Consider the following 15,098-nt stretch of genomic DNA (forward strand, 5'->3'; position numbering starts at 1 on the left):
ACATGCTGAATGAGTGCTAACACCCACTGCCAAATTTGAATAAAAATAACTTATCAATGTGCATGTTTATTGGCTAGCACAAAGGGAAAAAAAGGTAAATCATCTCTAATAACATTCCACCAAAGTTTGAAATTATTTGCACATATTACAGGAGGATAACAAAAGGATATATTGGAATGAAGAGACTCAGCATTCGATAATACTGAAGTCATATGTGAATATTTCAGGAGCCAGGGATATGAGGTTATTGCAAAATCATTCATGATCCCAAAAGTTTGTTAATTTATTTTTCAGGTTGGCACTGACAGCCAGTGTTGAGGTTAACAGACTAAAGTATTATGTTTTAATCAAACTGAGTGCACACTGAAAATGCTGGTCTGGGGTTGGGAAGCATTAAGTGCGAGTGTATGCACGTATGTGTGAGTAAAAAAAAGGAGGCTGCACAAAAATGAGGCAAAGCAAGGAATCATGGTTGCAGAACAGAGTGGACATTTGTGTTGTGGGGGAAAATAGGCTTGATGAAACGTGGCTCTGGTGACAAAAAGCTTTGTAATAATGTGAAGGTGACCATTGCCATTCAAGCAAATAATTCTCATTAAAGGAATAAAACAATAGAAATAACACAATGTTATCATTGTTTTTAACTGCTGCACATGTGACTTATGGGCATTCTGTGCCATGCACTTTAAAATGTGACAGTGTAACCCGTTGAATTAAACAAGAGCAAGCCAAGCATTCTGAAGGGGGTGGTGGCCAAGTGGTTAATGCACTTGGTTTCAGTTCAGAAGGTTCCGTGTTCAAATCCCACCCCTGCCACATTTCTCCATGTAATGTGGAGTTGCGTCAGGAAGGGCATCCAGCGTAAAACTTGTGCCAATTCAACATGCAGATCCACCTTGGATTTGCTGTGGTGACCCCGAGTGCAAACAAGGGAGCAGCCGAAGGGACTTACTAAGCCAAGCATTCTGACATTTAGCAAGGGTTGACAAGGACTCAAAATAAATGATATGGGATTCACATCATGACCCGGACATTACCTGGATCCGAATCCCACAACACAATACAGTAATTGTATACTGATCCAGGATAGTCTGACTGATCAAAATGTTGCAATATGATATTTAATTCACAAGCTGAAACAAAATGTCTTCTGATCTTGGTTTTACATTGTGATGCCATGTCAGTGAATTAGTTTTGACACAATCCCTAAAGGTCTACAAAGCGAAATCCTGATCCAGAATCTGGATCTAGATCTGGATCCAGATAACCTCCAAATGTTATGAAGTCTTACAAAGCCTAAAACTAAGGTGTGGTGAAAATTTGGTGAAAATCTATTAAGTAGTTTTGACGTAATCCTCAAAATCCGACAAAGTGCAGCATACAAATTGAAATCCCAATCCAGAATCCGGATCTGGATCACCTCAGAAATTCAGTGAAGTCTTCCATGGCCTAATCTGTTTTGAAAATTTTGTAAAAATCTGTGCAGTAGTTTTGACGCAATCCTGCTAAAGACAGACAAATAAAAAAAAATAAAAAAAAGCCGATGCTTTTATTACATCCTTGGCGGACGTAACTAGGATAGCCAAAAAAAAAAAAAACAAAAGTCACTTCCTCTGTTGTATAGCTATATAAAATTTTACGAAAATCTTCTCCGCTCAATAAACAACATCTACATAGCAGCACACTTCTACCTATAAACATAAAAGTTAGCATAGTTATCAAAAATAACACTTATTTTCCAGTAAAATGTCCATCAAGGTAAGAAATTTAACTGTAGATTATTTAAAATGTTGCATATAAATTAGCAATTGCCATTGCTGTAAAAGACATAGCACTGTAAAATTCTAATACAATTTACTTGAGAAATGCTTGCAAACTGAAAAGCTCATTTTTCCATGGTAATCTTAACTGTAAAACCCAACTTAATTCACCAAAATCTGTTAACTCAACTTGGGTTTTGCCTGTATGTTTGCATGAGGGAAAATTACACAATTAGTTTGCCATTTTTCAAGTAAACTCAACATTTTAGAATTTACAGCACAATTGAGGATAAATTTAAAGGGAAAAAAAAACTATGAATAATTTACAGTTTTAATGATAGTCACCTTTAACCAATTAAACATTACCAATATTGTATGTATTTGTTGCTCACAAATCATATAAAATTTTACATAAAAAAATAAAAATAAATCTAAATTCTTATAGATAAAACCAAAGTAACACAGTTAAAAAAATGTGTTGTATGGTCTATAATTAGAATTAATTCTGAGTGTAACACATTATAACTGAGGTATTTTTTTTCCACCAACATTTTGTGCATTCCATTATTTTTATAGTGAAGTTAATATTTTAGCAATGAGTGTCAACACCTGTCCTTCATTTTCTTATCTTGTTTATAACAATACCACCATTTGATTATACAAATGGGCAATTAAAATTTCAGAATGCCTCACTGATTTTATATTTTCATTCCATATCACCAGTATTATACTACACCAACATTTCTGATTTTAGATATTAAGTCTAGTGCAATTTCACTCTGTTGTGGTATTATAGTGGTACGTAAGTGGAATAAAAGGACCTGCCACCAGTAAGCACCCACAAATAAAGTATCATACACTCATTCATCTCCACCGTATTCCTCTTAAAAATTATATTCATTCCAACATCACTTCCCGATGGTTAGCCACGGCTTTAAAATGCCATTTCAACTCAACACCAAATACACAGCCTTTCAGCAGCACTCCACACACACACACACACACACACACACACACACACACACACACACACACACACACACACACACACACACACACACACACACACACACACACACACACACACACACACACACTCTTGTGGCATTGACTCTCTTCATCATTTGATTGAAGAGTTTGTTTTTATTAAGAAGGCTATACCAGACGCATAATCACTATACATTGATTTAACATTACCTTTACAATTAAATTTGTCACTGAAATTACAGAATAAATATATGCACATTTTTCTTTAAATCTTTGTGAGAGAGAAAACATTAAAAGTGCCTCCTACAAAGCAGTTAGTGGGTGACGACAGGGAATTCAGAAGCAATGGGTGGAAAGAGGACAGGTTTGTGGGGGTGGAAAGTTGAGGGGTCTTAAGAAAGTGCATGGGAAAAAATCCAGAAAACTTTGAGTATTGTCTTATAATAATATTCACAAATGGTTTACCATCCGTGCGTCAGCGCATCCTTTTTTTACGAGAAGCACCCTGATATAGACAGAAGTCCTCATTAATAGTAATAACCATATTAATAACATATAAAAAATTAAATAGAACACTGAAGTGTAACTGTGTCGCATCTCTGTTCATTATGAGGAGGGAGTAAATTCCCTCTCTTCTTGCACTGAAGCGAGTGCATGCAGCAAACTGCAGTTCAATTTAATACATTTCTCTCTCTCTTTTGATAATTTTCGTACAAACTTTATGGGCATGACATCCGAGTATTTGCACTTCCTCATTAGTGGTGCAAGAGACAGAAAGAAAGCCCCTAAGTCAAGGAGACGTCCAGCTCCTGTGCGTCTTGGTTATGATGATTACTCCATAAAAACAGGGGTTTTACTAAATGAGGAATTTTAGGATGTTTCATTTTGTTTTATTCCCGGTTGCCCTTCTCATCTCAATGGTTGCTATCTCTGGGGCATAATACAGTGCATCCAGAAAGTATTCACAGCTCTTGACTTTTCCATATTTTGTTATGTTACAGCATTATTACAAAACGAGGCAAATAATTTTTCCCCCTAAAATTCTACAAACAATAACCCCATAATGACAATCTGAAAAATTTCTATTTTTAAGATTTTTGCAAATTTATTAAAAAAAAAAATAACCTAACAATTCACAAGTACAAAAGTACTGACAGCCTTTGCCATAAAGCTGAAAATTGAGCCCAGGTGCATCCTTTTTCCACTGATCAACCCATGAGATGTTTGTGCAGCTTAATTGGAGTCCACCTGGGGTAAATTCAGTTGATTGGACATGATTTGGAAAAGCACACGCCTGTCTACATATAATGTCCCACAGTTGACAGTGCATGTCAGAGCACAAATCAAGCATTTGGATTCTGTAGACCTCCGAGAAAGGATTGTCTTGAGGCACAAATCTGGGGAAGCATACAGAAACATTTCTTCTGCTTTGAAGGTCCAAATGAGCACAGTGGCCTCCATCATCCATAAATGGAAGACATTCAGATCCACCAGGACTCTTCCAAGAGTTGGCCACTTGTCTAAACTGAGTGATCAGGGCGAATGACCTTAGTTGGGGGGTTACTCCATCAGAGCTCCAGCATTCCTCTGTGGAGAGAGGAGAACCTTCCAGAAGAACAACCATTTCTACAGCAATCCAACAATCAGGCCTGTATGGTAGAGTGGCAGGACAGAAGCCACTCCTTAGTAAATGGCACATGGCAGCCTGCCTGGAGTTTGCCAAAAGGCACCTAAAGGACTCAAAGACCATGAGAAACAAAATTCTCTGGTCTGATGAGACAAAGATTGAACTCTTTGACACGAATATCAGGCGTCATATTTGGAGGAAACCAGGCACCATCCCTACAGTGAAGCATGGTGGTGGCAGCATCATGCTGAGGGGATGTTTTTCAGCAGTAGAAACTGGTAGACTAGTCAAGATAGAGGAAAAGATGAATGCAGCAATGTACACAGTCATCTTGGATGAAAACCTGCTCCAGAGCGACCTTGACATCAGACTGGGGCAATGGTTCATCTTTCAGCAGGACAATGACCCTAAGCACACAGCCAAGATATAAAAGGTGTGGCTTCAGGACAACTTTGTGAATATCCTTGAATGGCCCAGCCAGAACCCAAACGTGAATCTGATTAAACTTCTCTGGAGAGATCTGAAAATGGCTGTGCACCAATGCTCCCTATCCAACCTGATGGCGCTTGAGAGGTGCTGCAAAGAGGAATGGGCAAAACTACCCAAATATAGATGCACCAAGCTTGCGGCATCATATTCAAGAAGACTTGAGGCTGTAATTGCTGCCAAACATGCATCAACAAAGTACTGATTAAAGGGTTTGAATCCGTATGTACATGTGAGTCCTTAGGTTTCTTTTTATTTTTAATACATTTGCAAAAATAAATAAAAAAAAAAACTTTTTTTCATGTTGCCATTATGGGTGTTGTGAGGAGAATTGTGTGGGTAAAAAAAATGAATTTACTCCATTTTGGGATAAGGCTGTAACATAAAAAAATGTGGACAAAAGTGAAGTGCTGTGAATACTTTCCACATGCACTGTAGACATTTATAGAATATAAAAATAACAGCTGTTGACATTGCTGGCTACTCTGAAAAAAGGCACTTCTTTAAAATATCTGAGAATGGCCTCTCCTCCCAAAGATATTCCTTTTTGGGGGAAATGTAACTTTAATAAAAAATAATTCAAACCATGCTGCTTTGTCAAGTTTTTGTTTACGATATTGGTTTGAGTGATTCTGTTTTGAGCATAAAGTGAATGTGTTGCTTTGAGTTTTATGTCTGTCCATGGGTTAGAGATGCTAAAATCGGTAAGATTTTTCCAAGACTTCGAGGTAATCCGGCTTGGTTTGAAGTTTGGCCCTTAACTCAAGGTAATCACTTTGAGACGGATCAGGGTAGCAGCTTTTCCCTGTCGTGAAAAGCAGTGTCTCCTTCAGCCGTGCGTCCTGCTGCAAATCCGGGTACTGCATGCCTGGTGGGTGTGCATGTGCCACATGCAGGTCCTTTAGTTTTGGTACTGTCCCATACAGGCAGTCTACAAAACCGACAGTAGGTGTGGGCCTCTGACTGTCAATCACTGTCGGGCAGAGCCCACCATTTTCATGAAATCCTCCAATATCAGTGGTGGTGTGGTTGACTGTTACAATTGTGTTGAGTTGAGAATTGGACACAGCCAAGGTCCACTCTCTTTCTTTCTCTAACAAGGTTCTGTAATTGTTGCTACTGCTGTTGTTGTCCTTCTTCTCGGAAAACTGCCCTCTCTCCTCCTCTGCTATCTCCCCCTCTCTGGGCTTATAGATGGGATTGTTACACATCTGTGTCACAGGGTGGGGGATGTAGTCATAAACGTGGCTGTGCGAATGTGTGTGGCTGGTATGACTGTGTGTATGCATGCTACTCATGGGCTTTTCTGGCATGCCTGTGTTACCAGAGCTGCTCTGTCTTGGCGGGTCCTCAAAGATCCTGCACTGCATCTGGATTCCTGTGAGATCCACTTCAGAACGCTTGCGGAAGGGCAACTTCTTCCTGCGTCGGAGAACAAATGCAAAAAGCCCAGCAGCCACAAACACAGCAGATATGACAAGAATGAGCAGGCTGAGGATAAGGACAGACAGCGGAACAATGCTCCGCCCCCGTCCCTCCCCCAAGTCAGAGCTCCCGCTGGTGAGGTCATCTGAACCAGGCTGTGCTGGCAAGGGACCCGAGGCATACTTTAGCTCTGGACAAATGACCTCAACCTCTAGTGACCGCAGGTCCTTCCCAAAAGCAAACTCGGGTGTCTTGCAGATGACATCACCCATCACAATGACGGAGGACAGCTTTTCCAGCCACTGCTTAAATGGGATGATCTCACAGGAGCAGTCCCAGGGATTCTGCTGTAGATCAACCTGTACAATGGAGTTCAGATGCTCCAGAACACCACGCATGGGCAGCGAAAGGAAATAGTTGTTGCGGAGATTGAGGCGTGCAAGTTTGGTGCCAGCAAAGGCATCACTGGGGAGGGACCTCAAGAGGTTGTCATTGAGAAAAATCAGTTTGAGGTTTGGCATTAGGGAGAAGGAGTTAGGCTGAATCTCACGTATAACGTTATACTCAAAATAAAGATAACTCAACATCTGAAGCCCCCTAAACATCCCGGGAGTGAGTCTTTCAATGTCATTTCCATTTAGATATAAGCTCTTCAAGTTTGGCAGGTTGATAAAGGCGCCCTCCTGAACATATGATATTCGATTATTCCCTAAATGCAGTAAATCCAGACTTGAAAAGTTCCAAAAATCAGAACGGTAGATTTTCTGTATTAGGTTCCCACTGAGATACAATTTCTTAGCATTGAGGGGCCGTGGCAGGAGCTCAGAGATATTGTGAAAGCCCTTCTCTTTGCAGTTGACGGTGAGCCCGAGGTCATTGATGTGAAGGTTGCAAATACATAAAGCTGGACAAATTATTGGGATAGGGGGCCTTGTTTGATAACCAGCAACAGGTGGCTGATTAATGCCTGGGTAAATGCTACGAGGAGTGGGTGGATTCTTTGTGGGCCGAGGTCGTTTGGTAGGTTTGATAATCCTTTCCTTGTATTCCACGGAAGAAGCTGTGTTGTGAAAGGAGGAGATCATGGAGGAAGGTTTAGTCGGCCATGTGTTCTCATTGCTAAAAGGAATTCGGGGAATCCCCAGCTTTGCCTCAATCTCAGTATCGGACAGCAATGGACAGAGTTCACTGCGTTTGATTTCCCGTAAGTCTTTCCCATGTAAGTGAAACGGGGACTCACATGTGATCTCACCCACCAAAGCTGTATAAGGAATTCTCTCCAGCCATGTTTTTAATTGAACAATCTCACAGACACAGTTCCATGGATTCTCCTCCAATTGGATTTCCATTATGCTCCGTCCAACATACTCCAAAGTGCCCTTATAAGGCAGTGTCTTCAGTCTATTTCCTCTCAAGTCCAGATGAGTGAGAGATACTGACCGGAAAAGATAACTTGGTAGCATGGGTATCAGATTGTCATTTAGTATGAGCACTCTCAATTTATGAAGGTGTCTGAATGCACCACTTTCAATCCGTTTGATAACATTGTAGTCTGCCTGGAGATACTCTAAACTATCCAGCCCCAGAAATGTGTCATTGCGAAACACTTCTAGCTTGTTCTCGTGTAGAAATAGCCTTCGAAGTATTCCCAAGCCATTGAAGGCTCCAGCGTGGATATCTTGCAGGGCATTATTACCCAGATTAATAGATATTGCATTGTTGAGATGGAGAAAGCTGTTAAAGTACAGCTTCCTCATGGAGTTTCTCTGCAGGTTAAGCTTGAAGGGTCGACTCCAAATCTGGGAGATCTGGCTGACATTTGTAAATCCTTTACTGTCACAGTGGACGTGGAAGATGCCCTCTTTGACCTCGCAGTAGCAGGGCTCAAAGCAGGGCTCGTCAATCTCCTCAGAGTCCTCCAGCAGTGGGATCGGGGTTGTCCATCCTAACGCAATGGTGCTCAGCAAGGTAACCCACAGCATCCTTGCTGACACCAGTGGGATGAAGTGTCAGCTCCAGGGACAGAGCCACTTCACAGCACTACAAAACACAGAGAGAAAAGTGGGAGCGATTCAAGGAAGACAGTGAACAGGAATCACGCACGTTCACACACACAAAATGTCAAAAACTGACAACTGACATAAAAGATGCAAGGGTGGATGGGAAGGACGGGAAGAAAAGAGTGCTGGATTGATTTCAGTAGAATGGATGATAGCTCTGAGATGAACACTAATGAATAATATAATGACACTGAAGTCGACTTTCAATCGGTGAGTTCAAACTAAATGTAAAAGTTCTTTTAAGGGAAAAATGAGACTAAGCAATGCAACCAGATCACTAAAGCCAGGTTGTTAATGTAACAAAATATAGGTGAACACATTTATTAAGGTCACTATGAATCACCTTCAAGCAAAGCCAAATGAATGAGGACAGTGGTGAGGATAAACCATCAATTGCTGTACTGATTACATAACAGGGTCTTCATTTGTGCTCTTGGTAAATGCAGGTGCACAAAAATGATGCAAAGGTTAGAGTCTGGTCGTCAAAAGAAGGCAGATAAGAAGAGCAGAATTGGTGTCACTTTGCTGACAATTAAAAAATCTCAAAATTGAACAAAACATAAAAATTTAGTTAATTCTTAAGAACAAACTGAAATAGTCTGGTTTCTGACTACATCACAGAGTTTGTCATATTGGTAAAAAAAAAAATATGATTTTAACACCAATAATTTAAAAAAAACAAAATGTAATTTGACAAAAAAGGGGGGAAAATCAGGTTGACCTGTTTTTTCCAACTGACATTTCAGTTTGAATAAGACACAACAGCCAAAGGAAAAATGGATTTTAAATAGAAAAAAAGAGAAAATGTAATAAATGGATAAGGCAACCAATACAAATAAAATAAATTAATGAATAGTAATAAATAAATACACCAATAATAATAATAATAATAATAATAATAATAATAGGGGAAAATGAGGTTTGGAATTAAAACAAGCTGTTTTAGAAGCTTCCGTCATTGGAGAAAAGTCACGCGCGCGCATACGCACACACGCGCACAACCAATGAAAAGCTTTTGTGTACTTTGACTTTTCACACACGCTCGGAGCTGTCCGATATAAGGTTGGATCTGAAAATCCCGAGCACCGCTGAGGGCTGCCGGAGCACAGCCGCTGTCCGTGGTGCTGACAGCCAATGACAGCCGGGAATAGAGAAACAGAATGGACGGGAGAGGAAAAAAAGATTAAACCCAAAAATATGAAAAAGGACGTCACGGCAAAAGATAAGTAAGGCACCAGAAAAAGAAGTCTCCTTTCTGGAAAATTCACTATTTAATTGCCATTCCAACATACGTAAAAAAATAAAAATAAAAAAAAAATCATCCCCATATTCCTGGATTTGCATCCATGACTGAAATCGAAAAGCGCAGATGTGATGTCAAAAAAATGCACACGTATTTTAAAGGGCTTTTAACAGCAATCACATCGCCTGCTATACGTACTTAGTTCAGAGGAATTCCAACTTCACATATCCCGCCGTGTGTCCTCTTCTTTCCCGGTGGGTCCGGCTTATCGTCTGACGCTGGGCTGTAAAAAACAGGGGAACGGGGGGGCGCAGGTGAAAAAGCCAGTAATAGAGGACACGCTCACGGCGTGTCCACACACACACACACACACACACACACACACACACACACACACACACACACACACACACACACACACACACACACACGAGCGCACGCGTAAAAAGGGCTGATTTAACATTAACATTCTGTTCCAACGGTTTCAAAAGTGCCCCGCGTAAAATAATAATATATCAGAAGACGTAGTAAGGAATCCATCAACCGGCAAACCCGTCTGAAAATAAAATGGTGCTAGAAATCCACGCAGAGCTGTACGTCTTTCCTGGTGACATCGGCGTAAAAACGGTGCGAATAAAATAACAAGCAGCCAGTGAGAATTCGATTCGATCCCGATACAGCCCTTTGAAGTACAGAGCAGTACACGGACACGTACGTGCACGAACGTCCTTTTCGGTGTGCGCTCTCTCCCAATGCGCACACATGACCACTCACCTTAGTGTCTCACTCCAACTGGAAAGCATCGGAGAAACAATGTTTTAAAAAAGAAACACGAGTTTGAATGTTGTACGATCTCTCCGTTGCGCACTCTTTCCTCCCTCTCTTTCTCTCTCCTCTTCTCTCACCCTCTCTCAGTGGCTGAGGCAAAAGAGGGAGAAAGGAAGACGTGATAGGAATGTAATCTCCCCCACTCTCGCTCTCCAACGACTCCCTGCCCCGCTTTTTTTTTTTTTTTTTTTTTGTCCTAAGCAGTTTGTTTAAAATGCCAGTCCTCCACTTGGAAAGCTTCCTCCTCCGCCTCCTCCGCCTCCTCCACCTGCACCGGGGCGTGCGCTTGATAACAGCGTAGCCGGGTGAGCGCGCTCTCCTCTCGGCTTCAAGTCCGCGTCTTTGCCCGGTGCAGCGGTGCGTGGCTCATCAGGACCGGCCGGGTCAGCCCGCTTCTTTCCTCGTTCCGTTTCCGTGCGTCAGAGCTGGGCAGACTGAAGGACAGCGAAGGTGTGGAGAGACGCAGAAGAGAGAGATTTGGCGGCCACAGCAAGAGGAGGGAAGAGAGAAAGAGAGGGGGGGGGGGGGGTGATGGAGACGGTTGCTCTATAGTTGGGGATGCTGTCGAGCGGAGGAGAAGAAGAGAAGTGAGGGAAAAGTGCGGTGCGCTCTGGCTATCGTTCGGGAGCGCGCATTTAGTTAAAAAAAGTGGGAGAAGGCGATGCGGTGTGGGTGAGACAGCTGAACCTGTGGATAGCAATCAGGACGCACATACTCGCTTTCTGTGTTTTGCATCAGTTGTGATATGTCTAATAATAGTCACACTGCGCACACCTAATCACGCGTGGGGATTTAGTTTTGCGCACTTGGCATTCCTCTCAGTATGCCCGGTGATGACGAATGGAGCGACCGCGGGAAACACGGAAAGCTTCGTCTCTTTCCACCCTCTTGTCTTCCCCCGCCTCGCCTCCAGCGGGCGTCACACGCTCGTGTTGTGAGCCGAGAAGCCGATCCAGAGCTTCGAGACACCGACACAATTTTTTTAAAGCTATGCAGTGACGGGGAGAGTGGCTCATCGCAGTGGAGAGTTTGAAAGCTGCCCACGCTGTTTTTGGAATATATAAAGCGTGCGCACGGTTTGGTGTGTTCTTCAAGGAAAAAGCGCACACTCCTGATTGTGAACGCATCCCTTTCCAGTCTGGTCACATTCCTCTGTGGAATATTCGACAGAAGGCAGGAGCGATTCCAAACTTTCTGACATGAAAGTAAATATCAAATTGATTAAAGTCCATTTAAAGTGACCCAGCACCTTGAAAGTATGATACCAAAGATTCAGTCCTGTTTGATGGGTTTGTGTGAAGTAAATGGTTCAGTTATTTTACACACAGTGAAAGCTGCAACTAGAGCTCATCCACGTGGACAATATGTTGATCTTTAGGTGGAATGAGAGTTCTAAAATGATCATATTGGAGAATTGCTTCCACAGGAGTGGTTTCAAAAAAATACCCTGCACAGTGCCATAGTGATGAATCAGGGTATTGTAATCCGTGCTGAGTGTGTGTCTGTCAGTCAACAACATTGCTACGTAAAACCCAGCTGGATGGATTTTCACTAAACAAGGTGGGATGATTACTTGTGCAGATATCTCAAGATGGTTAACATTTGGAGAGGATCGGGTAAAGGTGAAGGTTAACAAAAACACCATCCAAAACATATTTTGTAATATGCATATGTCACGGACATGAATGAGCGAAGCTCGTCAGCATCTCACCATGTCATTTAGGTTCTTCAGACTTTATTTTGAGTAAATGCTTCAGCAGACAGAATCAGTTAATCAGTGAAATCACCTGGTGGAATCAGTGGCTGCAAAGAAAACCTGCACTTTTTTGGCCCTTTCTGGAACAAGTTGCCCACCTCTGGTCTAAATTAAAAGATGTTCCATTCATATAGAAAACTACAGCACATTATTTGCCTCATCATAAAGATTTCAAAAAAGGTCTAGTTTGGACAATCTGTGACTGAATGTTATGGAGTTATGAGGTAAAAGCAACAAGAAAGGTGACAAAGGTCAGTTTCAGTTTGTACAGGGGTCAAACGTTAAAGTTGCTACATTAATTTTGCTCCAGCTGTATTTGTGGTGAATTTGATGCTTGTATCACCATTTGAAGGATAGTTTCAGTTATCTGCTGCACTAATAAGCCAACAACAATAAGCCACCTGAATTAAAGGAGAAATGGTGCTTTTAACAACCTGGACCTAATTTCTGGCATAAAATATGGTCCATAGCTCAAACGATGTGTTCAGTTCAAATCTGGAGCAAACATTTTTCTTCTTCTACTAAGGTGGATTAGAACTTTTTTGTGGTACACAGCACAAACTGCTGGAAAGGAGGAACCTAGCAGTCAGTGTGACACACCGATTTGAAAATGCAGCTCTTTCAACCAGACGTGTGGTGCCGTGACATGTCATTTATCAATCAATCAATCAAATTGTATTTATAGAGCCCTTTTACAACACACAAGGTGCACAAAGTGCTTTCCATTAAAATCAAACAAGGAAAAGATAGTGTGCATAAACAGTTAACATTCAAAAAATAAAATGCCAAAATAAATAAATAAATAAATTAAATTAAATAAATAAATACATAAATACACCATCACTGCTTAATAAGTATCTATTAAGTAATTTATCTGTGACCAATCAGATTTCAGGAGAGTCCAGTGAAACCCCAGCCCCCTCTCTAGCTCCACCCATGCCAGGAAGTGTTTGACATTTGAACATTTCCTGTTTCACTGTGACTGATAAATTGGCACTTCCTGTTTGAGTGTGAGCTTGCCACTGAGTTCCCGTGAGATTCCATGGGATCTCGTCTGTCAATCCAGGAAGTGTTTGACATTTGAGCATTTCCTGTTTTACTGTGGATTTGAAAATTGGCACTTCCTGTTTAGGACGCCCTGTACCATGAGTGAGCTTCGTGACGCTGCGCGATGCTTTGCAGCGCTTCACTCATATAACAGCTGAGTGGATTCTTGTCATTTGATTAGTGGCTTGTATGTCACGTGACATGGATTATTCATAATAGCTGCCATTGTGTTTCACTGGCCGTGCAATAGTTCTTTTAAGCATGCAATTTTGGTGCTATATGAAATGTGCTATTGCACGCCATAACCACTGCGCACGCACACAGTACTGGGGGGCGGCATTTAGCTAAACATGTCAGAGTTTGTTTTGCTGCCTTCTGGAGGCACAAAGAGGATAAAGTTAACATGAAAAGCTGGACAAATTTGTGACACGATTTTTCGCTGGAGTGATGAAAGCAGACAGCAGTCTGTACACAAAGTCAGTCTGTTAAGCACCATTGATGAACACCAAAATGTAAGTCCCTTTTCTGTTGCTTGTAAATTAATAAAGTATCAAATGACAAGGATCTATTTTTGCTGTTATATAAAACAAAACAAAAAAAAATGAATGCTTTTTTTTCATTCTTTCAATGGAACATATATTTAATACAGTGAAAGCTGGAATGTACCATCTTTCACCTCATTAAATATTCATACCAATGAACTCATAAACATTCATTCTTTGTATAATATATCTCAGCAACCAATGGGCATAGAGAGATGATCTAACATTTATACAGATAAGCAACAAATTTGTGATTAACTGGTATGAGTAGTGTTATGAAGAAGTAAAAAAAAAGGCATAAATGGAAGTCATGTTTGTTCAGAGCACAGTTTTTGCATCAGCCTTCTGATGCCTTTCATTTATTGTTTACATTCGGTTACATAACAAATGATGCTGCAGCTGTTAGCATTATTACCTCCAAAGCAAAAGGAAATATTAACACAAAACTAATTAAAATAATTATTAAATGCATTCAATGACCAACTTTTGTCTGATGTGCATGTTCACTATTTGTCTTATCCACCATAGCGTCCTGTCTCACAGATTTTATGGACTCCGCTCTTCAATGAAGGTTAGAAACACATTTGGGCAATGTAAAACAAACAAAATAAGCTTCTGACTATGCTCACCAACCTCACCAGAAGCTTATATTCAAACTTCACATGTCAAATTTTAAAACTATACTTTATTGCAGCATTTCTGATATATTTGTGGTGCTCATCCTGAAAAAGACTGCAAGGATGCATCCTTCAGCAGATAAAAGGTTAAAAAATAAAATCTTTGTGAATATGTTTTCCATTTTATTACAGCACAATATAAAACTGTTCACTCAGTGATAAAATAATTGTAAAATCCGATGAAATAAAACCTGCTTTTGTTGTATTAAGCAAGAGACCACCTAAAGAAATTAACCATATTTAAATATGAAAAGAAGTCAAGCATTACATCTATATGAAAAATTAACATTCTTACAGTGCAAAAGCTTTAAAATGTTGAATGCATTTAAAGCTTTTACAAATGTATAGTATAAATAGTTGGGTTGCAAAAATCATATGTATACTGTTTGAATCATGGGACATGATTTATTTGCATTTCCGTAATATTCACCCAAAAGTTGTATTAACATTTAGGGTCTAAGAGTATCTAAACAGCTTTAGCACACACATGCTCACAAAGTGGTCAGGAGGTTAGTGAATGGTATTTGGGAGCAGCTGGGGGTCTGTAAATGTCATTCTCCTTTATGAAAAGCTATCATTCACTCCTTTAGCCTGTCAGCTAATGACAGCCAGACTGACAACAGGCCACGACAGACCCTTCATTCAGCTCAAAGGATGTGG

At 40.7% G+C, this 15,098-nt stretch overlaps 1 protein-coding gene across 1 annotated transcript; it reads right to left on the bottom strand.

Moving 5' to 3' along the window:
* Positions 1-5,222: 5,222 nt before the first annotated feature.
* On the bottom strand, positions 5,223-10,962 carry slitrk3a (SLIT and NTRK-like family, member 3a). The gene is made up of 3 exons (XM_034168125.1): positions 10,363-10,962; positions 9,787-9,871; positions 5,223-8,325 (listed from the first exon to the last, which is right to left on the bottom strand). Exon 3 carries the CDS (start codon positions 8,265-8,267, stop codon positions 5,556-5,558), a length of 2,712 nt encoding a protein of 903 aa, XP_034024016.1. The 5' UTR covers positions 8,268-8,325; positions 9,787-9,871; positions 10,363-10,962; the 3' UTR covers positions 5,223-5,555.
* Between the last annotated feature and the right edge of the window lie 4,136 nt (positions 10,963-15,098).

This window comes from Thalassophryne amazonica, chromosome 4 (assembly GCF_902500255.1).
Source record: "Thalassophryne amazonica chromosome 4, fThaAma1.1, whole genome shotgun sequence".
Lineage (NCBI taxonomy): Eukaryota > Metazoa > Chordata > Actinopteri > Batrachoidiformes > Batrachoididae > Thalassophryne > Thalassophryne amazonica.